The sequence below is a fragment of the Falco peregrinus genome, chromosome 2 (genome assembly GCF_023634155.1).
Source record: "Falco peregrinus isolate bFalPer1 chromosome 2, bFalPer1.pri, whole genome shotgun sequence".
NCBI lineage: Eukaryota > Metazoa > Chordata > Aves > Falconiformes > Falconidae > Falco > Falco peregrinus.
Window position 1 is genome coordinate 59,126,942 of NC_073722.1, and position 23,339 is coordinate 59,150,280.

Genomic DNA, 23,339 nt, shown 5'->3' on the forward strand with positions numbered 1-23,339 from the left:
TACATTATGCGTTTTTACTGAAATCTTACAAGTCATTTGTTTGGGTAGGGGAGAGAAGATAAAATCAACATCGAGCAACTTCTCACAAGTCGGTTCTGTGGGTGGGGGAGAGAGAGTGCCTTCGTTACAGTCCTGGGAAGGGTAAGAGCGCTTCACTGTGAAACTTGGGATGAAACTGACATCAAGCAACTCAGAAAAAAAACTTCTAGAACCTTAGAAGCTACAAAAAGCAAAATTTTAAATGAGTTACATTTATTCAGTTAAAAAATTGACAGTTAGTAATGGTCACATGAACACCAGGGAACTGTATCTACATTTCCTGACGTCAATATGAGCGGCACTAGGGTTTTTCTGTTTTCTTTTATGTATACAAATCTAACGCCAGTTAAAAAAAATACAAAACAAAATTGAAACCCAAGACACTGTGAAATCAACACTGCTTAAAAACTCAAAATTCAATCTGATATATTTGAAAATAAATAATTTTTACCATTCTCATTAAAAAAAGACAACTCGCCAACTGCTTTCAAAGCAGTAACATCTTTAAGACCATTCCTGAAAGTGTTTCAAAAATAATTACCCTTTGATTGTCTATTAATGCAGCATCTCTCAGTCTTAGCTGGGGTCTCTATATTAGGCCATACAGTATTTTGTTCAGACACAGTGTTTTGTGGTTTTTCCCCCCTCCCTCCTGTTTATTTAGGTTCAATTTCTTTGAATATAGCATATCACACTGGACAAAATTCATGCAGATGACATAGCAGCATGAAGCATAGCAGAGCTTAAAATCACCTGTTGAAGAAAAAAAAAAAAAGAAGACAAGGAATGTAGTGTTAAAAATCATGATAGTGAAAAAGCAACTATCCAGTCTCGTGAACAACCAAGACAATCTCACATGTTCTCTCACAGTTGTCTCATCTACTATAATTTGTTTAAATACGTCTTTTTTAATCCAAATTCACTTCATTCTCTTCAACTTTTTCCACCAGGGATAAGTAAAAAAATAAAAGGTTAATTATTAAAACTAGTCTCTTTTTCCCTTTTAATCAAAATAACCATTTTCCAGCCCTCTGACTGTACATCTAATTTTAGTAACGATTTCAAATAGAGAAACTTACGAATCTGACATGTTTGACATCTCCTGATGCCACATCTAAAACACTCATATTAACAATACCTGGGTTAAATCTCTGAAAATATAAATGGTTCTTCAATCGATTTCAACAGTTGAAAAAGGCCACATCTTTAAACCTTCAGAACGTTTTCACACAGATGATAATCCTAAGGAACACTTAGAATTACTGAGCAGGCAACTGAGCCTCCAGATGATTCTCTCTCATAGGCAACTGTGCAACCTAAAAAGTCTCCTTCCAAGGAAGCTATCATCATTAATCCCTTCCCCTGGCCATATAAAACACAAAGCCAACTGGTTTTAGAAGCCTTTTTAATCTTGCACTTCGAGCCTCAAAGGATCACCATATTAAAGAAACATTTTCCAGAAATGTCTCTCTTGACAGTTTTATGCATCGTGTTATCCCTTGACGCCCTCCCACTTTTTAACAGTTTCACTGACTAAAGAAATAATCTGTTTTTCAAATAGTCTTTTCAGTAAAGTGCTTGTTATTACTCAAAAAAAAAAAAAAAAAAAAAAAGAGAAAGTGCTATTTGAATCTTAAAGAGGATTTCTCTTCCTGTGAAAAACTGCCTGATATAGCTTTATTTTATTCATTTTTACATAAAGCTGAAATGAAACCTACCTCTTGTAAGAATACTGGGTTACTAATTTTGGTGTTTGGCAGTAGGCAAGATGCCCACAGAAGGTGGTGACACACTGGAACCGTAGTGCAGAAGGTAAACCTTCTAGATGAAATGGAAGGCATATGGAGAGCTCCTACTAGAATCCTTTCATATTTATATACAAATATAATATATATTAAATATAATATAAAAATAGCTATATTCTTTTTCTCTGAAGTTATCCTAGAAGCTTTTCTTCAAACCCTCACCCATCGCAGGCAAACCATGTCTGTTTCCCAAACTCCATGCAGCTATGCCGTCTCTTTCACTGTATTGCCCATCACCAGCCCATTTCTTCATAATGCAGTCCTCTCCTTAACAGACTCCTTCCCTTCTGTCAGAGCCATTCCGTAACGTTTATCCTCCAGAACCTGCAGCATCACAGCATCCATTACCGTGCTATGTATTAGGATGTTGCAAGTAGGTCTATGACTGTAGTAAATGAGTCGGGCAGAAGCAAAAGGCTGATTAAGAAAGAGGCGATAGCCTGGTCCTCTTCCCACTAAAAATCAAGACAGTTCAGCAACTGATTCAGCAACAGGGGAAGCTGCAGACCCTTTAAATATACGCTTTTTAGTCACTAGCTGTGAAACAAAGCATCTGCATACTTGCACAGAATCTGGACCGAGACTCGCTTTTGTAAAAAGTCTGCCTGATTCGCAGCAGGAACTTTTCAAATGTGTGCTATATTTTTCCAGTTTTTTTTAAATTTTTCCATCTTTATACTTTTTCTACTAGCTGGTAGTTCTGTAATCGAATGACCTCCCTCTGAGGTTAGTTACAAAAAGCTTCTTGATCAAAGCATACATCTCTATAGTTCTCTTTCAGTAGCCATTGCTATTGTCATCATCTAATTTCTCTCTCACCTGGGTTAGCCTTTTTTACCGACAGACCTATAGCAGCGCACCAGAGCATTTGGGAAGGGGGAAAGGGGAAGAGAAGTTTAAACGAAGCTTTATAAAAAAAGCTGCCTCATGAACCGTCTGGCTGGTATCTCTATTTTTTTGTAATTCTCAGTAGAATAGTTTAATAAACCTATTTTACCACTATTCAATAGTTCTAACAACACTATTAAAGCTCTCCCAGTTTTCTTTTTTAGTGCTATATTATTATTGTAATAGGTTAAAAAAATTGTTTTAACCTATTTTCCATTAAGCAAAAGTACTGATAGCACAGACCTCCAGTCAACGCAGCTTAATTCAGAAACAGGTGGAATGGCATGGTAGGGACAGTGGAGCAAGGCAGGATTTCTCTAGATAGAACTTTACAGAAACAGGTTTCTGACAATTATTCTAGCCCAGAGAATGCCAGAAATCCCTTTAAAGAAAGGGAAGCGTTCCTTGCTATGTTTGGTATTGGCATCTGTTCCTTGCTCCAGGTTGCAAGAGGCTTCCTGGAGCAGAAAGCGATCCGATTCTCTTTGGTACTATGTTTTGCACGCTCTCCTTCCTTGTTCACCACTGTGCTTTCTGGCGCCAAACTCGCTTTGTAACTGGGGAATAACAAAGATCTAACGGCGGGACATGTGCCGAGGCAAAGGCCAGCCTCAAAACAGAACCGTGTCAAACGCTTGGCTAAACTGGTGTTACCTTCCTGCAGGTTTGGTTCATCCAGTAATACAATCAAACTGTTTCATAGTACAAAACAGTCCATCACCATTTGGTTACATTCATTCAACTCTTCCTCAGAATTCAAGATTAATCCAGCTTTCTCTCCCTAGTACTAATTTTAACTGCTTTTACTGTTTTAAATTATCAGATCTATCAGCATTTATTAATTTTCCTGTGAAGTTCTGGTTTCCACAAACTAGTACCATAAAAACCTACTGAACATTTACTTGAAATAGCACATCGTATCTGTTGGAACTTTTTATTTTCTTTATAAAGTGAAGTTGCCTTCTGAAGTCTTAGTTCAGTGATATCGCTTAAATCAATAGCCTGGTAGTGTTAAATGCAATCATGATCTCCCCCAAAACACGCTTTAAATGCTACAAAAATTATTAGAAAACCCCCACAAAAAACAGCAACAACAAAAAAATCAGCTTACTATTCCTCCTCCTGCAAAAAGAGTTCTTTACTTTTAGATTTTTTTTATCTTTTAGGAGTATTGCCTTCAAGGTCTGAGATTTCAGAGTCTCCTCTGTTTTTGGCTAGTGTTTGAGGGGGAGTACCAGTCAAAAATGTTCATGGTTATCAACTCAGACCATTATTAAAATCAACACAGTACAGAAATATCTATGAAGTAGATAGATACACAAGTTTGGCTGACAATGTACTAAGACTTCAAAAATTGAAAATGGTTACAGATTCAAGACATTGTAATTCAAGATGTTCAACATTATCACCTGAATTAAAATCAAGGCACTATGGGTTCTGTTGTTGTTGTTAAAATGACCCTGAATTAGTTCTGACTAATTTTTGAAGGAGAATAAAAAGATTCCAACATATTTTAACAAGTTACAATTCTCACCACAGAGAAAGTGGTTAAAAAGTGCCCAAAAGGTTATTAAATGTAAATATTTTTGTGCAAATTACTCCTATAACTGAAACATTCTTGAAAATTACTGTCATTTTTTTTTAAACCTTTTACATAAATATTTCCAACTATGAACTATATCAAAAGATAGCTTTGGGGAATAAAATTCCAAACCATCCACAAGAAAGCAGTGCAAATTCCTATTTTTTTTCAAATAAAACAATGAATTAATTATGAAATGATGGATGATATTAATGAATCTGAATGTCCTGAACCCTGATGCATGATCACCAGTTCAAACAGCTTCATCAATAATTTAACCTCAAGAAGTCAACTAACCAACACACTATACCTCATCGAACAAACCCTGACATCACAGACAAAGCACAAACAAGAGACTTGTGCCCACATTAAGGGTGAAAATAATGATGCATCATGTTGTAAACAATAGGGTAGAACAGAGGAAAACATTAGTCTGAGTATGGCGTGAGAATTTAGGGCAACATATTCAAACCTACAAATAACAGATTACATTTTCATGCATCATATAAAATATTATGCTCTTTCTCCTTTTATGCAGACATATACACAATATTTTACATCATCTGTACAACAGAGAACTGGATTTCACACAACATTTTCAAAATATTTACTGTCCCATAATCATCTGAAAAAAAATTAGATGGTTTTTGGACTATATTGTGGCATTTTTTTCTGCTAATTCAAACAATTGCTCCATGTCCATTTTAATACTTTAAAAATGTACAGGACTGATAAAAATACCAATATTTTCAGCATCTCTCTCATTTCAGTCACATTTTGAGATTTCACCTGGACAAATTAACACATGGCAGCAAATCCTTTAGAACACAGAAACCGGGGCAACTATCAAAGTTGGCCATGTCCCCATCATCATCTTGTGGCTTAACAGATTCCAGAAGTTAGAAGTAGATCTCAGCCTTGTGTGCTGGAAAGCCTTTGTACTGCTACTTCTGTAGCCTCAGTGCAACTGTTTGTGGAGCAGCCCCTTCCTGGTAGTTCTCTTCAAAAAGAGGCAGACCCCCCCGCTATTGTGGCTGACCTTTGGAAGGATCAGTCATCTTGTCAGTTCTGTGCCGCGGAAGCTGCTGCTGCTGCTGCTGCTGAGACTGATGCTGCTGGTGGTGGGACTGAGTGAAAGTGCTTTGTTGTAGTGGGAAAGCAGCAGAGAGGATAAGCTGCGCTGACTGATTTCCATGAAGTAACCTGGATGTCTAAAATATGGTAACAGAACAAGTTTATTTTTCCTGCTGTGCTGAGAAACACAGGCCTAGCTGCTTTTTAACTTTTCATAAGGGTTCAACCAAAATAAACTTCTGATTTGGTCATTTAAGCGGAGCAAACAATGCAAAGATTAGTTCATACTAATAAAGTTAATTAGAGCATCTGACCAATTATTAAAGCAGCTGTAACTGGGCTTCATAATTTCCCGTGACAATGGGTAGGAACATATGGCAATTTGTCTCCATATCAAACCGTAAGAGCATAACAGGGCTTAAGGAATCTATTTGAACAAGTGCAGGTGGCTGTCATCGCAGTCAAATGAAAAAACAGTACATGACTTGGCACAGATCCCATTTATCCTCCACAGCCCAAATGAACAGTCAAAGAAACCGCTGCATTTGCAGACCTGAACATCCCCTTTGAAGTTTTATTACTATTGGAAATAGTAATTATTTTTAACTTCTTACAACCAAAAGATGATCGTTACTAAAGGAAAGCAACAAAAGGATGGGTACAAATGCACTTGAACGTCTCAATCCTTAAACGTGTTCTGCAGCAGAAAGTAAGTTACATCGACGGCTGCACCTGCCGAATCGGACTGTCAGAAGCACCAGTGAGCAGAGGAAGGAAAAGCACTTTTCTCCCTTTTTAAAAAGCACTGGCTGCACTTCAAATTCTAGCACTTTAACAGTTTGTATTAAAAATACTAAACTTTTGCCTAGACCAAAACAGACCTTTGGAGATCTTCATTTTTCACAAATCTGCTTTGTGAGAATGAAGTCAAAGCTGTAACAACTTTGAAATACAGAAACAGAGACATGGACATAACCAGCCTGCTAAGCATTTATCTGACTTGTCAAGAGAGTACATTCAAATCTGTGCTCTGGTTTGAGTCAACTTGCAGCTGAAAAGCCTTTGCCTGACATACGACCGAAACTGTTAATTTTCCCATGAAAGACTTTCTTCAACAAGTAAATATTTTGTCAATGACCTAGTGAAAGAAAATTTTACGCAGCCCTAAATAGAACTATGACCATTCCTTGTGCACAGAAATGTAGGTTAAGCTTCCGATTACTTACTGTATTTGTATATGTTCTACCTATGCACAGGATCCCAAACAGTGCAAATGGGACACTACACATAGTAAGAAATACTTGCAAAATAAGGATTTTTTAATTATGTATACTCTTAAAAAATAAACACATTGACATGCCCAGAGCAAAGAATGTTAAGATTGTGCACAAAGTACATCGTGATTGTTACATGGACTTTATCTTTCTTTGGATAAGGCAACATCAGAGACCAAATTAAGTTTTTTTTTATCCATGTCTTCTTGGAGGCACTTTCTCTCTAGTGTTCCAGCTACCACTCCCTCACCAACATCACCTGCTGGGTGAGCTACGTGGCAGCGATTAAATGGAATCAACAAATGGCAAGCTATTTCCCCATCAATTCTTTCTACCTTCTGGTTCTCCTTTCTTTTCTTGTTGAGATTTTCTATTTCTAAACTCCTTGGGTTTTGCCTTCCTTCTCTTTTGATCCAATCTCTCTTCTTTCTCCACTAAAACAAGGTTCTTCTCCACTCTCTCTGTTTACAAGGTTACTTGCTGCTTGGCCTCCCCTGTAGCCGAGACAGATGTTCATGCCTCATGTTACAGGGACAAGTCTTGCTCTGGGCTGCATTCTGCTTTCCAGACCAACCAATTCTGTTTGAGATCATCTCTCATACCTTCTTGCACTAATATGTGAATGCAAAGAAAACACAAGCTGTTTCAAAGGGAAACATCTGTTTCTTCATCCCATGCTCAATCAAGAGCAGCAATTCAAAGGGAAGAAGACAAAGGGTAGGACAAAGCACAGAGTAAAACTGCAGGAAAGACTACTGCTCCTTTAAATTGAAAGATTTTAGAGAATGGCTACAGAATAAACTTACATGCATCAGGCTTGTTTGTAGGTTACCATTTCAAGTGCTCTGTTTTCAGATAAAGCACCCGTAGGATAAGCTAGCAACGCTGGCAGTGTCAGGGCTCTAGAAAAATTTATAGAGAATGCTGCATTACCTGTAGAAACTGTTGGGGGTGCTGGGTCAGCTGTGGCTGAGCTGGTTGCTGAACTGTGGTGAGCTGCTGCTGATGGTCTTGCTGACTTTGCTGCTGCTGTTGCTGTTGTGTTATTGACAAAGTCTGTGGCTGCTGCTGTTGGGCAGCAAAAGTGGGATAAGCTGTCACCACCTGTCCCATAAACATAGTACTTGGTACCATTACTGCTCCACATGCTACTGGGGCCGTAACAAGTTTTGTTACAAGTTGCTGACCTTGAGAAAATCTGTTAATAGAAAAAGACATTTGGAGTCCCTTCAGGAAAAAAATAAATCTAGCATCACGTGCTCTTGAGAAATGCAGCTTTTTCAGGTTCATACTTTGCTATAACAACGTGAGTTTTGATAAGCTTGCAAACATTATTTTGGGCAAAGTTTAGTTTAACAGTTCCATCCATATATAGTTAAAACGATAAATCACATAATTATTTAACGCTGTGTTAGTTCCTTTTGTGTATGATGTAGCTGTGTAAGCACATCATCACAGCAAGTCATCTGCTGAATACTGGTCTTGAAGATTTACCTGATTTGTCTATCCTGTGTAAAAGTGGTTACTGCTGCAGCATTCTGGTTGTTGTTCTGTGGTACACTAGAAGGAACCTGGACCACATTTCCTGTTGTGGGCTGAGAAATCACCATAGTGTTATACAAAGGCGCCGAGACTGCGTTCTGTGACTGACTGGCAAGAGAAGACTGTTGATTATGGCCACCAAGTACATTTTGTTGATTATGCTGAAAAGAAAAAATATTTTTCTCAGACAGTAATTCGTAAATAGCCAGGTATTACAGCTGTCCTCCTCACTGTCATTGCCCATACTTCACAACTGTCAATGGTTTTCCATTACAAATTAATACTTAAAGTACACATGTATTCCTACTGACTGAGGATTTGGAGGTGGGACGGGCCCTTGGACATCTGAAAATCTCTTAGATTAAGCTCTTCCCCTGTTCAGGTTATTTTTTTCCCCGAATTTTTGAGCTACTTGCATACTGTTTGCCCAAGATGCTATTTCCCACTCCTTTAGCATCTCTGTGCCAGACGTAAGACTAAAATGTGCACACCATGTCCATCCATTTCTTACTTGAAATTCTGCAACTAGCTTACTGCTGAGATGGTAACACTGTCCACCACTAGTCTGTCTCTTCACAATCTCAAAAAGTAACTACGGAATTTGGATAAAGGTACAGAGAAGGGTGACCCCAGAGATGGGAGGTATTAAAAAGCCTCCATACACAAAATGGTCAAACCCATTAGAAGTGTTCAGCTTGCAGAACAGGCTTCTATGGAGATACATGTGACAGAGGACTTTGAAATCACGTATGACTGACAAGATGAAAAGCGAATAGCTGCACACTGTGTTTCCCAATATATGAGCTGGGTGGCAAGTTTAAAAAGCAAACGTAATCACATTTTGCAGAAAGTAAAGTTGTAGAACTCAGTACCAGACACTGTGGTTTTCAAGTTTACGTGGACTTGCAAGAAACTGAATAAACTCAAAAGAAGAAAAAGGCTATTACACCACAGATGTCATTCCCCTACGGCATCTGACCGAAATTGCTGAGGAGTAGAAAAGCCAACTGCAGAAGCACCAATATACGCTTGTCCTGTTCCTAGGGTTTTCTAGTTATTTGCTGTCTGGACACTGGATTTCAAGCTCACCTAGTACAAATCTCATGTTACATGTTCTGTCAACAGAAAATTCAGACATTCAAAAAAAGGCAGGCTGTAAGTTTTCTTAATACCGGTCTTTCAAAAAAGCTACTTGTTAATTATTCACATGTCTAAGTTTTAAAATAAAAACAAGATCTGAAATTACATTATCAAGAACTTAAATGCATTTCAAATGGGAACATGAAGAAATTAATATGACTCAAAGGATATTGTTAAAAAAAAAAATTGGGAGAGGGACGTCAGGAAAGCTATTGTATTTCAGCTATGGTTTTGAGCATATATTCTATCCAGCAAAGTCAATAAGAACTTTACCTGTGTTGCAGTACTCTGCAAAGGCTGTTGTTGTATCATGTGTGGAGTACTTATATGGCCTGTGTTCATCCCACTTTGAGTCTGATTACTCTGAACAACTTGACCTTGCATGTTTATTGGTGTAAGCTGCTGAACATTTGAAGAACTTCCAGAAGCAAGCTGCACTGAACTGAAGTTGAGTCCTGAAGCCGACTGCTGCAAGAACATCTTAAAAAAAACCCATAAATCTGCAAGTTAGCTTTTAAGAAAAATCTGTTAATTGTCCAAGATGTTTCAGAGAAAGTAAGCTTAATTATTTTAAATCAATGCAAGATGAAGTTTCATCTTAGTTATTAGAAGTGTTTGAAAAGCATTACATCCACCAAGAGCAAAAGGCCCAACTCCCACGCAGGGTCAGTATTCAGAGACTCTACTGTAACTGATAAAAATCAGAATCCTGATTTCTAGAGCCCTAAACGTTAAGGCTTAATATTTGTTCTTAAAAGAAAAAGTACTATTTAGAGACTAACTTGTAATAAAGTCTATGACTGTCAGAAGACAAAACATACTTGAGATCACATTTCTATTTGTAGGTTCCCCAACAGTGAAACAAATTCAAATGAAGAAAATCTCAGAACGAACAGATCCAGGCATGGCACCAAGAATGTGATCTTCCTTGGCAATCAAGAAATCATGACGATTATACTGAGCTTTCCAAAATGGTTGTAATAAATTGAATTCAGCACAAAATATTTGAGTCTTTACAGAAAGTTAGGCCCAGGACTAGGACAAGACAGGGTAATAATTTCAAATGTGCAGCACTTAGATATCTTCCCTAGTTTCCACAGTCCTGAATAAGGTCCCTCCACAGTGCACAGGGAAGAAAGCTGTGAATCTCTCCTTTTGAGGCATCTATAAGGCAGACTACTGCTGGCAGGCTTACGCTAGACATGATAAAACACTGAAAATGGCACATGCCAGAAACTCCTACACTTCAACGAGATTTAAGCAACATACTCAATACTTCCAGGAAATATTTTTTTCTACTCTTCATTCACAATCCACAGTGAAAATATTTTGATTATTTCCTTAAGGTGTATTTTAGTTTTAGGTGGGGTTTGGTTGGTTGGTTTTGGTTTTTTAACTGGCAAAACCCAATAGGGTCATTCTTTTCCAAAGACAGCTGCTGAGAAGGGAATGACGAAATTAGAAAAAACTATACTGGTTAAAATACAGAAGTCAAGTAGTCATCTGCTAGACTGAGTAATGCATCCTCTGGACTTCTCGTCTTTCTGGCTCAGTAACTACTTCAGTATACCACGCAAAGTAGAACCACTTCACCAGGAGGGTGTGTAGGAGGACCACAGCCTGATAGTTAGGACAGTTTAAGAAACAACAGGTATGAATCTGACACCCACAAGCTAAGAGGAAACAAATGCTTATCTTGCACATTTTGGATTAATATCCTAATGGCTGCACAACTTTGCAGGAACTAACAAGTGCTGCATCCTTTTACATTTAGGTTTGGGTATAAGCTAGGCTTGAGCTGCTCAACACCGAAAAGATACACTGGGGCACTTCCAGACACATTCAGAAGCAAAATGGCAGGCACCTCAGGAACAGCAGCAGATGCAATGGATTTTAGGCACATTAGGTCCAGCTGGAGCTGACAGGGGTAGGGAGGATCACCTTGTGGAATTAAGTGCCCAAGTCTCATTTTAGATGCCTAAATCCTCTACAGATCAAACCTGTGAGAGCTACACTAACTCACCTGGAGTCCTTGACCGTGGACAATTTGAAGCTGCTCTTGAATCTTACGCAACTCCTCCTGCTGCCGATGAATATTGGCCTCTATCATCCGTGTTCTTTGCTCTAGCTGGTCCTTTAAGTGCTGCATAGCTCCTAATTGAGCTGAAAACTGAAACACAGGCTGTAGTGCAATGAATAATTAAAAGCTGAGCAGAAATAATGGTACTTTATTTACAAGCAATAAATACACCCCTCCATAGCAGCAAAGAAATCAAGCACTGCTTTTTAAACTGCTAATAACCATATTCTGAGGACAAATTCATTAGTGTGAAAATCTCACAGAACTCACATTTAATTGATGTCACAGTTAATTGATACATCAGAACTGGGGAACTAAAAAAAAGAAAAATCCCATAGCAAAAGAAATTCACTAGTGTTCAAATCACTAAGACTGTAAAAAAGCCTTAGTAATTTAGGTGGTCCTGTGGATGTTAAAGGTCTCTCAGGTTAAAAATTCAAATTGTACCAGTTTACCAAAAAAACTAACCCAAAGCTAAAACATATGCAAATAACTTGGGAATATTCTCAGTCACTAACTATTGGGGGCTGTGCTCACAGATAAACTGTTTGCCACTTCTATTCTTCCCCAGACATCTGCTATGGGTCACAAGTCAATATAACCTTTTGATACTTATTATCCCGTATATAGGACATAGATATTTGGTTGGGCCTGATACCACTTTTCTTATTTGACAGAAGTGTTTCATAGACCAAACTGCCTTTTGTTACAGGCATATGTGTAGGAAGTTACAGCATAGCTGATGGACTTTCAAATTCATGTCCTAAAATATCTTCTCTTAAATTGTGTTTATGTTTCTAACGGCCAAAGCTTACAACTATATCCACACAAAACATGGGAAAATAAAAAAATAAAGGAAAAGTGTCAAATTGGGGAATTTTCTCATTTCAAGAGAATGTTAAAGGTGCCACTGGCACCAAAGAATTCAATTTCTGAAAGAGAAATTAATCTTATATTCAGAACACAGAATAAAATCATTTTGGTTGGAAAAAGACCTTTAAGATCATCAAGTCCAACTGTTAATCCAGGACTGCCGAGTCCGTCACTACACCATGTCCCTAAGCATCACGTCTACACATCTTTCAAACACCCCCAGGGATGGTGACTCAACTACTTCCCTGGGCAGCCTGTTCTGATGCTTGACAATCCTTTCAAAGAAGTTTTTCCTAATATCCAATCTAAACCTCCCCTGGTGCAACTTGAGGCCATTTGCTCTTGTCCTATCACTTGCTACTTGGGAGAAGAGACCAACAACCACCTCAGTACAACCCAGTTGTACAACCCACTTAGTACAACCAGGTAATTGTAGAGAGCCATAATGTCTCCCCTCAGGCCTCCTCCTCTCCAGGCTGAACACCGCCAGTTCCCTCAGCTGCTCCTCATAAGACTTGTGCTCCAGACCCTTCACCAGTTCCGTTCCCCTTCTCTGGACACGCTCCAGCACCTCAGTGTCTGTCTTGTCATAAGGGCCCCAAAACCGAACACAGTGTTCGAGGTGCGGCCTCACCAGTGCTGCTGAGCACAGGGGGACGATCACTGCCCTTGTCCTGCTGGCCACACCATTTCTGGTACAAGCCAGGATGCTCTTGGCCTTCTTGGCCACCTGGGCACACGGCTGGCTCATGTTCAGCTGGCTGTCAGCCAGCACCCTCAAGTCCTTTCCTCCCAGGCAGTTTCCAGCCGCTCTTCCCCATGCCTGTAGTGCTGCACGGGGTTGGTGTGACCGAAGAGCAGGACCTGGCACTGAACCTTGTTGAACCTCATCCACTGGCCTTGGCCCATCGGTCCAGCCTGTCCTGATCCCTCTGCAGAGCCTTCCTGCCCTCCAGCAGATCAACACTGGGTGCACTTGATCCCCTCATCCAGATCATTGATACAGTTATTAAACAGAGCTGGCCCCAGTACTGAGCCCTGGGGAACAGCACTTGTGACCAGCCTCCAGCTGGATTTAACTCTATTCACCATCAGTCTCTGGGCTCAGCCATCCAGCACATTTTTTACCTGGAAAAGGACACCTGTCCAAGTCATTAGCAGCCAGTTTCTCTGAAACAATGCTGTTCTCCATAAGCACAAGACTTAATAAACAATAAACCAACTTAAACCATACCTGGGACATGCCCGACTGGAGCTGTAAAGTTGCAGGCTGAGACATCGCTGGCTGTGCTACTGGTTGTCCAAGAGACTGGGAGCTTAAAGACTAGGATTTAAAAAATTGTTCCATAACTGGAAGAGAATGAACTTCATACTTGACATGAAATATTTCTTTACATTAAGTGTCAATTCTGAAACAGCATCATCTGAACATATGATAAAACCAAGTAAATGTTTCCTGAAATATCTAACCTCAAATATTAGAGAATTAAGAACATAAGAGTAATTGATTATATACATTATATATATATATATATGTAATTTTTCCACTGCTAAAACTGTATGAAAACAATAGGTATAAAACAGGAAAATCAGAAATTACAGCTAGTTTAGAAGTATTATTTATAGTAAAGGAAAAGCTTTTTTAACAAGTTTGGAAGTTGACACCTTTGATTTATACTTAAACTAATAATTTTTAAAAATACGTATTGTAATAACATACTATTTCTGAAATGAATGTATTAGTTCGCTTGGAACATGGGCACCAAGTACATGAAACATGACATTTTCTCCTGTAACTAAGATTTCAGAAACTCTATGAAAGTATTCACTAATATTCTTAGAGCCCTGAGTTTATATGAATTCTCTATAGGGACACAGACAGCATCATGTTGGCAACTGTATAGATATATAGATGTATGTAATAGCTTATATACATATCTATCTATCTATCTTCAAAATGCAGAATCACAGAAAGAAGTTCTGTGTGAGTGGTAAGATTCATACAAAATCTTGCAAACTTTAACGTCAAAAAAACCTTCTATGCTTAATTATTTTATTTCCATAAAATGTAGTATAATGAAGTTGCATATTGATGATACAGTTCTGATAGTCATGTATTCCAAGTGAAACTGTTAGGAGTCTAAATTATGTGTTTTCAGAAGAAATGGAACAAAGACTATATGGATTTAATAATACCTTTTAAAGGTGAATTACACTCATTAAATACAAAATTTTTCTCTGACGAGTTACCTGGCTACTCAGAGATGATCTTCTTTGTGCAGTCTTTTCATGACCCGGTAAGCTTTGCCTTGGAGGAGTGCTAGTGTCCACCGTCATTTTAGTTGGTGTTGCTGACAATGTTCAGAGTTACAACAGAAAGATACATATTAATAGTAATCTCAATTCTGCAATGCAATAATCAAACCACAGGAAACTTTGCATTAACAAAAAAAAGCTTAAGGCTTGGACTCTTTTTTTACCCTGACTATCCAACAATAATGGAATCTGATCGACTGAAATGGAGTGTTCTAGGGTCTGCTATTGAACTTTTAGAAGTCACTACACAACCTCTGAAAATCTGAGAGGTCAGCAGATCTCTGAACCATCAAAAAGGACATTTTCATTTGCACACTCTTCATAAAATGATGAATAACTGCTAGTTATGCATTTGATTGAAGTAAGCAGAGAAAGCCTTCACTAGGAAGGCAATTATATTTTCAACAGTTGGTGCTTACATGAATGATCTGATACTGCAGTATGTGAAGATTTTCTTGAACTCCTGGAGGAAGCAGAAGGTGTGGGGCTGGTATCAAATCTTTCCAGTGCTTCTTTGAGACTCACTGTGTTTATGTGATTGTCAGACCCAGAGTCCTGACTCTGAAGAGACACATACATACAAACAATAATTATTATCTGATTCAGCACACGAAGTACATTTCTGTTAGCAAACATCTAAGAACACGCTGTGTCTAATCAACCCACTTACACAGGTGACTGTGCAGAAGTAGCGTCCTGTTTGATACCTGTAAGCTTAGTTTCCATTTGTGGCTTTTATCGTTAGAAAAGAAACCAAACCAAAGCCATGTAAGCTTAGAAACCAAAATGCACGGAGACACACACCATAAACTGACTACTGAGCTGACCTCCTTCTCGAGCAACTCAGTTCAGTCTGAACACCAGTGTAGTAAGTCAACTGCTTATTCTTTTGAAAAAGGACGAGTTAATTCCACTAGAAGGAGCACTGACAGATGAAACTTGCTGAACTGCCAAGGGAGAACATTTCTGAACTGCCAGGGGAAAATGTGACAAAGCATCTGCATAAACTGGCTTATCTATGACTCACTGGGCTTCCAAGGACATTAAGTCAAAACGAATTTTGTATACTTCTAAGAAGTGGGACAGTCAGACAATGCAACAGCTCCTGCTTTCCTCTTGTGAATTCCTTTAAGCCATCTTTGTGAGTTGACCTTGGTATTTCAGATTATAGGTGCTTCCAGTAAGGAAGAACATTTATTAATGAATCAAACTCTGCAGGAATCAGATCTTAATAAGGACTGCTGGGTGCTGCCATGCTGTAACTACATGCACATGAAGCCCTGAAAAGAGGAGAGTGAGTGTTCAGGGCAGAACATAGTTAAACAAACACCCTTCCTAGACTTCTTTGATCATTTTGAACAGTCATATTATTTAGAGATCAAAATAATTACTTTATCTATAACAGGACAAAACACTTCTCGCGGCTATGTATTTGCTTACATATTATTTTTAGTATGAGAGAATAAGTAAAATAAAATTATATCAGCCACTCACTTTATCTGCTGTAATCTCTGGAAGAGACTCCTCAATACCAAGTTCTCGTCGTCTTTCTGCTCTAACTTCCGCATAACTAGAAGACAAACGAAAAATTTACTATTATCTTGAATGATTTAAAAAACATACCTCAAAAACCAAACTCCTCAGAGCTACCTTGCTTACAAAGTATCTCAGGAAGTGTTCCAATGATTCTTTAAACTGCTATGATTCCTCTACCTCCAAAAAGACTAACAATAGAGCTCCCATGACATTAGAATCTCTTAATACAGATTTTTTTAAAATAACTTACCTTACAACAGTGTGCGTACAGACAATAAACTCTGGCCTGGAGTTCCACTGGTGATACGTGATATAGTAATGTGTTTGCAGCCAAATCCATTGTTGTCCCTTTGTAAGGAATCTGTAGTAACATGACTTCCCTTTCCCATATTGCATTACTATAGAAGTAAAGAATAAAGTTTACTGTCTTTCCAGGCTGTAAATATTGCAATTGCATAATAAACATTATTTCCCAGCTTCATATGGTCCCAAACCATGTCTAAATCCAGTATTATGACAATGATAAAGAACAGATTTTAAACTGTAGCTTTCTACAAAAAAAAATTTACACTGCATTTTTCAGAGAACTGCAGAATTCAAACTTCTGTTTTTGTGGGGGTTTTTAACATATTCTGAAAAATTTACGTGCAAAAAACTTAAATACAGCTTTATAAAGAAAAACATAGCTAAACAGAAAGCTTATTCTATTAAATGTTCAAACAACTTTTGCATGTATTAAACAAGCCTTTTAAATGCTAATGGAAGAACTGAAGAAGTATTTGTCATAGTGCTGTGCACTCCAATTTACCACCATGAAAACTCCAAATAATAAGATAAAGTTAAATGTTTTTGTAGTTCTGTTATCAAAAGAAAAAAGATGAAGATCAGCAGTGCAATAATGTCAAACAGGAGTAAAGATGCTTCACTCAAATATATCACAAAATTTCTCTATGACAGTTGTACAATTTAACAAACTTTACACGAAACATCTATAAAACAAACTTGTTTGTTTTAGCAACTTAGTCGTACTCACAATGTTCGTGACATTTTGCCAGATTATCTAGATCATCCACGTGATAATAATCATAGCCTGATGTTCCCAAAACTTCAAATGGAAGATAACCTATTATTGGAGGTGCCCTAATTAATATAAAAATTAATGTCATTTTATTTTCACACAAAAAAGCCAAACAAAAGTATTTCATTATTTAAGTTTTCTTGATTACAGCATGTGCTCTGAAAAAAATTAAAAATTAACCCAACACAAGCTATGAGTAGTTAATGCTGATTAGCGAACTCTAAATACTATAGCCACCACTGTGATTCAGCTACTATTACTGCTATACATAGAAGGAATTGCACCTGTGATCCAAGAATAGGAACTTCCATTCTAAGCTATGTCTAGATGTGAACTCTTCATTGGGTTCTTCAACAGTGCACATTTCCTAAAAAGAAGAAAAAAAAACACACAAAAACCAACACTCTCTCAAAACTGCTCTATTCTAATTCATAAACTCTTTTGAAATTCAGACTTGCCTAAAGTTAGTAGGTAAGTCTACAATAGTTATTATTTTTAGACAGCTTCATTGGTTTTGCTTGTTTAGATGCAGAGTATGAGGTAGAATCTAATCTCAGCTGTGCGAGGTTGACATTAAGTTGATTTAAATGGAACAACCCTGGTGTGAGATGAAACTCAAACTCAGTTATCTACAACCACAGCAGTACAAGCAGAAATCCATAGTTCCTGCACTTAAGCTTTTAACTTCTAACAAGCAAAAGATGACATGAAACACTCCCACCAGACACTCCGATTACAATTTATGCTTATAATGTGTAAAACCCAACATTAGCAAGATGGTCATGTTATTTTGAGTTTAGGAATACGATTCTACCTTTTTGTAAATACAGAGTAATCTGAATCACTTTGGCTTGAAGGCACAGACATACTACAAAGAACACCCTATTCTTATGTTTAGAACTCGTGAAAAGTACAAGAATGATTGCATCTCCACTATTACAACAAATCCTCAAGATATTCTGTACATCGTTTTAAATGTATTCTGCTCAGACACGTGCAATCAGTGCATGTCAGTCAATTTCTATCATCCCCTTCCAGACAGGTAAAGATGCCCCAAGTACTGTGCCTGATGCTGAGACAGTAACAGAGCCAAGTACCCCAAGGCAATCAGTTCTTTTGCAAACTCCTCTAGTACTGCCTTACAAAAAGAAAGATGGATGATAGAATGCATGCATGCATGCATACACCCGTCGAAGAATTATAATAAAATTACAGATCAGTAAATCCTTTTTTGAACACCTGCACACTGTGTCATACTTGTAGGAACTTGCAATGGTATTCCCATTGCCAGGAACACAGTATAATCTATTGATGATCAGATACCACAACAGTTTCCTGAAGACCACACTATGGAAGCTGCTGCTGCACTGACATAATATTCATGACAGATGTGGACAGACAAGCACCCTGCTGCCCTGCAAACATCTGTAACTAAAATAGTCCTACAGAAAAAATACAGTAGACTAACTGTTGTTCCTACAAAGAGACCACCTTCCTTTACATTCTTCCACATTACAACACAGAGAGTTTAAGTGCATATTTTGCAGTTCTTTAAATAGATATTTCTAAGTTTTCTTTCTATGAAAAAAAAAATTGAACATACCTAGGCAATATTTTTTCCTCACCTTCATCATGTAAAATCTAAAGGCAGTGACTAGAAAGTGAGTTATATGATGAAGGTAATGAACAAAATCATCCTGCGCACAAATTTATGATTCTTGGTGTGACTTCCAGTTAGTAAGACTTAACCTTCAAAACTGAAACTACCCCTAAACCCTAAAGTTCATCTACTTTCCTAAGATTCAGAACAAAAGTAAAAATAACGTAGTGCAGGGAGTAAAATCACAGTAAAAACATCATTGTTAAAGAGGAGCTGGCAGCCAGTTAGCATCCAATTACTCAATGTATTTGTATTAATGATTTGCAGATATTCCACTGTAAAATACTCCTGGGCAGAAGCTATCTTGTTCAACAAGGCATCTAGAAAAGAAAGGACTTTAATTTATAACAAAAACTATTCTGGTAGAATCCTTTTGGCTGGATTAAGCCTACCTGCTTGACAGGATTCAACCATCTATCAGCTAAAATGCAAGACAAATTTTTAAAGAATGTGTAGAGCCAAATCCCTTCACTGAGGAAACAAAATCTGTGGCGTATTTTGTCACAAAAGTGGTGGGGTCATATGCAGAAAACAAAAATGTGAACTTTCTGAGATTATTCTCAATAATACTATGGCCTTCTGCAAAAGCACTGTATATCCTTGAGAAATTACATTCTAGGTTAAAAAAAATCCAGAACCGTATACCATCTGAAATAAAGACAAAAAGTGGCAGATGAGCAGGCAGGTTCTACCTTAAATAAGGCAATCCAGTACTAAAATGCGCATCTCATTACTGGCTGCACCACACATCTGGTAGTAAAGTTACTGAGATGGTGAAGCTCCTGAAGTTACACTTATTTGCTGTAGTCTATTCAATGCTAGCCTCAATAATAACAGAAGGTATCCAAAGAGTATAAGCAAGTAATTTTCAGATTAAAAGTCTTCACTCTCATGTTGGTCTTCTTCACAAGAAGATTCCCCAGATGAACAGCACTAACTGAAACCCTTGAGAGGATCTTAACACCTCTGTAACATGAAAGCTTCCTTAGGCAGTAGGGGCTCAGAAGTTCAGGTAGAGGAATGAAACTTTGGCCATATAATCTGTAATGCTTTTACCCTCAGGAGACTGACAGACCTGAAAAGATCATAAACAGATGTTCCTCAACTTCCAAATGTCCCGTTCCAGAAGTAGAAAAACCAGTTTTACTATAGCATATTCCTGTCAGACTAAAAGACAAAAATATTTGCAAATAATGCCCGGTTGGTCTTTATTCCCCCAAGCATTTCATGCAGCAAAAAGTACACATGTAACATCTCTACAAACTGTAGGTATAACAGGAAGAACATTATTTAGACCCACATGGGAAGAAAAGTGTCAGATGAAAGATTTCCATGGCTTGAGGAAAAAATAGACAACAAACTTTCTCTGGCATGCAGTTTGGAGAGATCCAGTTCCTATTCAGCCTGCCAGAATTGAAGAAGTTTGATTTCTCCACAGGCTCCCTACTATGCTGTCAAAGTGCAAAGTATATATCACATCTTCAGAGGCTACCACCACCGATCTTCAGCTTAAGACACCAGTGCATTCAACTTATGGGCAGAAAATTTAAATGGTCAAAGGGTTCTGCATGGCGGGCAGCAGCTTACCGATGTGCCATATATACATTTCATGGCATTTTTTACAACTGAATTGCAAGAACAAGCGTTAGATAGTAGACTATCTTGTACCTTGATTAATATATTTGTATAAAACATATAATCTGAGTCACCACCACGGACTATCCTGTACTGTATCTTGAGTATTTGACTGATTTTGGTGAGGAACAGGATTATACTTAGTAAACTACTAACTTCATCCACAATCAATTCTAAACTTGGAAAGATACCTTCACTGCATAGTTGCAGTTAAGCAAAATGTTCTTTTTAAACGACCAAGTTACTGAATAACAGCACTGAAACAAAACAAAAAGAGTTCTGTTACCTCAAAACCAACTCTCTGTTACTGACAAGTAATGCAAGCTTTCATTAAGCCCTACCAGATCTGCTTCTGTGTCAAGGTACAGCAAGACCATCAGCATAAAACTCACATCCAAATTTCAACTAAAATATTAATTTCTCCATGTAATCTCACTGCTATCTTTGTTTATGTTAAACTTGCTAATTTATATTCCTATGGACTTCTAAATTTATTTCTTGCATATTACTATTTTATGTGATTATTTAGAAATTGTATTCACCATAACTTCATTTGATGCTGTGCATTACATTTAGCCTTTTGCACAATGTTTAACCTATCTATGTGTGAAGAAAAAAACACACTTTCAGTTTCATGTAATAAAATCCTTTATGGTTTTCATTAATAATATTTGAAATGTGTGCATTCTCTCTGAAGCTTTCCTGTTCAGAGTCCATGTAAAAATGATACAAAAGTGGTTTCATTTGTGCATAATACCTTGATAAATTGAGGTGTAGCTAATCTAACTGTGGCTACAAAGCAAACTTTGTCTTCGTATGAAGGTCGGTGAGATCGCTGAATAGTTCCTTCAAAACCATTGTGCGCTGAGTTGGGAACTGAGGGAAGATAGAGGAGAGGAGGTCAACACACTACAATATAAGCGTGGAGGAATACGGCAATAAGATCACAAGACAAATGGCCCAATATTTATCTAATGTGCTTTGTTTATAACAACATGCATTAAGAAAAATGCTACATATACACAAATACGCACAGGAATAGTAGTTGTAGAGTAGTAATGGGTACACAGCCACCAGGTAACTTTCTCAAGGAATGAAAATTACAGTTAATATGATATTACCTGACAGAGCACTTCTAAGAAAATAATAGCAATTCTAATCCTTCTTGGTAACTACTGAAAATGACTGGAATATACTTGCTTCAAAAATATCTTGTAAAACTTCTCTTTTTATCAGGTTTTGCTAACTTTTTCTTTTAGATTTTGAGGTAACTATTTTTTTCTAGGCTTCCATCACATTCAAATGACACAAGCTGAAGACATACTAAGTAACAACTATCAAAGACATAATTATGTAATACGTATGTGAACAAATCAGGACACTGAGCTGAGAACAAACAGATTCCACGTACTGAATCACAGAGGTGGATGGAATCACAAGGGGGCAAGGGATGGACTAGACCTCAAAACAGATTAACCTTACCTTTCATTTCCAGCAGATATCAATTTAGTTTATCTTTACTAAGCTCTAGAGATGGTGACTCCAAACTGCTGTCAAGCCCTTCCAAGCCTAACTGGTTCAAGTTCAACTCCAGATGAGAACTTCTACTGAAGTTTCTTCATGCAATTTAAACTTACAGCTCCTTGCTCTTTCCATCAGAAAGAGAACAGGTAAATTCCTTCCTCTTTATCTTATCCCTTCTCCTTTGGTCTTCAGAATTTATCTTGCCTTGTAAGTTAAGACTTTTAAATTTCTGATTGCTTTCACTGCTCTACTCTGAACTCCCTTCAACTGCTTTACTTCCAACAAGTAAGTGTCAAAAACTGGATAAGGACATACAGGTGCTAAGAATTGCAGTGGGATTATTTCATATGGTTCAGACTATCCTTTAAAAGGGCCTTTTGGCATTTCACAACTTGGTGGTTGGTCATGGTGATTTGGTCATGTTCAGTTTACATTCCCCAGTCAATTCCTTTTTCTAAAGGACTGGTATCTAGCTGACTATAACCTTTTGTCCTGGTCATATAGTTTGTTATTCCTACATGGAGTAACTTGCATTTGATTACTTAGTCAATTTGTCTGGGTTTTTTCTCAAAAAATAATTTATTTTCTAAACTTGGGGCTGAATTCTTATCTTGTTTTTAGTGTTCTTGCATCATTTCATGACTGCAAACTATGTTAATGAAAATACTGTTTAAATCCAGACGTTCATTAAAACTCCATTTTGACAATGAACACTGGTAACCTTTCCAACCAGTTTCTGCAGCTACTCTCCAGCAATTTCAATTAACATGTGATCCCCTTACGTGTTTGCAAGAACAGATTATGGTAACTGCCTAAAGCATATTAAAAAATCTGTCATTTATTTGTGCTTTGTCCTCTTATCCACAGTGTGTTACTCTTTGGCAGAGGTAACTGACTTGATTTGCTGCTATCTTTACCTGAAAAATCCACAATGGTTGCTATTCAGTTCCTTGCTGGCCTTCCTGAAATTCACGTGTAGTTTAATTATTTGTTCTAGAGTATTTCCCAATATTGAAATGCAATTGATAGGTCTGCAGTTTCCCAAACCCTCCTCTTTCCAAGACTAGCACCATATTTGGCCTTTTCAGGCCTGTTTCTTGTCTTTCCTATAATATTACATACCTGCATTTGGCACTAAGACCCAACCTCTCCCTGTTTTGTGAGAAAAATACTGACACCACATAAAAACCCTACAGGTTTATTTACAAGATACTGTTTTTGATAACATTTTGGGGGTCGATCTTTATGAAGATATACTACTGACCACGTCGCACAAGCCGTTTGTCTGGCTGA

At 37.7% G+C, this 23,339-nt stretch overlaps 1 protein-coding gene across 6 annotated transcripts in view; it reads right to left on the bottom strand.

Moving 5' to 3' along the window:
* Positions 1-23,339, bottom strand: part of CLOCK (clock circadian regulator) — a 68,086-nt gene continuing 44,747 nt past the window's right edge. For 5 of the 6 annotated variants that reach the window (XM_055794214.1, XM_055794213.1, XM_005232098.4 and 2 more), the window contains 13 exons: positions 21,280-21,398; positions 17,512-17,594; positions 17,183-17,289; positions 16,400-16,547; positions 16,108-16,183; positions 15,033-15,174; positions 14,548-14,648; positions 13,532-13,621; positions 11,368-11,526; positions 9,618-9,824; positions 8,157-8,365; positions 7,596-7,860; positions 1-5,525 (listed from right to left, as the gene is read on the bottom strand). In XM_055794214.1, coding sequence (XP_055650189.1) covers positions 5,340-5,525; positions 7,596-7,860; positions 8,157-8,365; positions 9,618-9,824; positions 11,368-11,526; positions 13,532-13,621; positions 14,548-14,648; positions 15,033-15,174; positions 16,108-16,183; positions 16,400-16,547; positions 17,183-17,289; positions 17,512-17,594; positions 21,280-21,398 — 1,892 coding nt within the window. In that variant the 3' untranslated portion in view covers positions 1-5,339. The remainder of the gene's footprint in view (positions 5,526-7,595; positions 7,861-8,156; positions 8,366-9,617; positions 9,825-11,367; positions 11,527-13,531; positions 13,622-14,547; positions 14,649-15,032; positions 15,175-16,107; positions 16,184-16,399; positions 16,548-17,182; positions 17,290-17,511; positions 17,595-21,279; positions 21,399-23,339) is intronic. The other variant, XM_055794217.1, reaches the window with a different exon arrangement.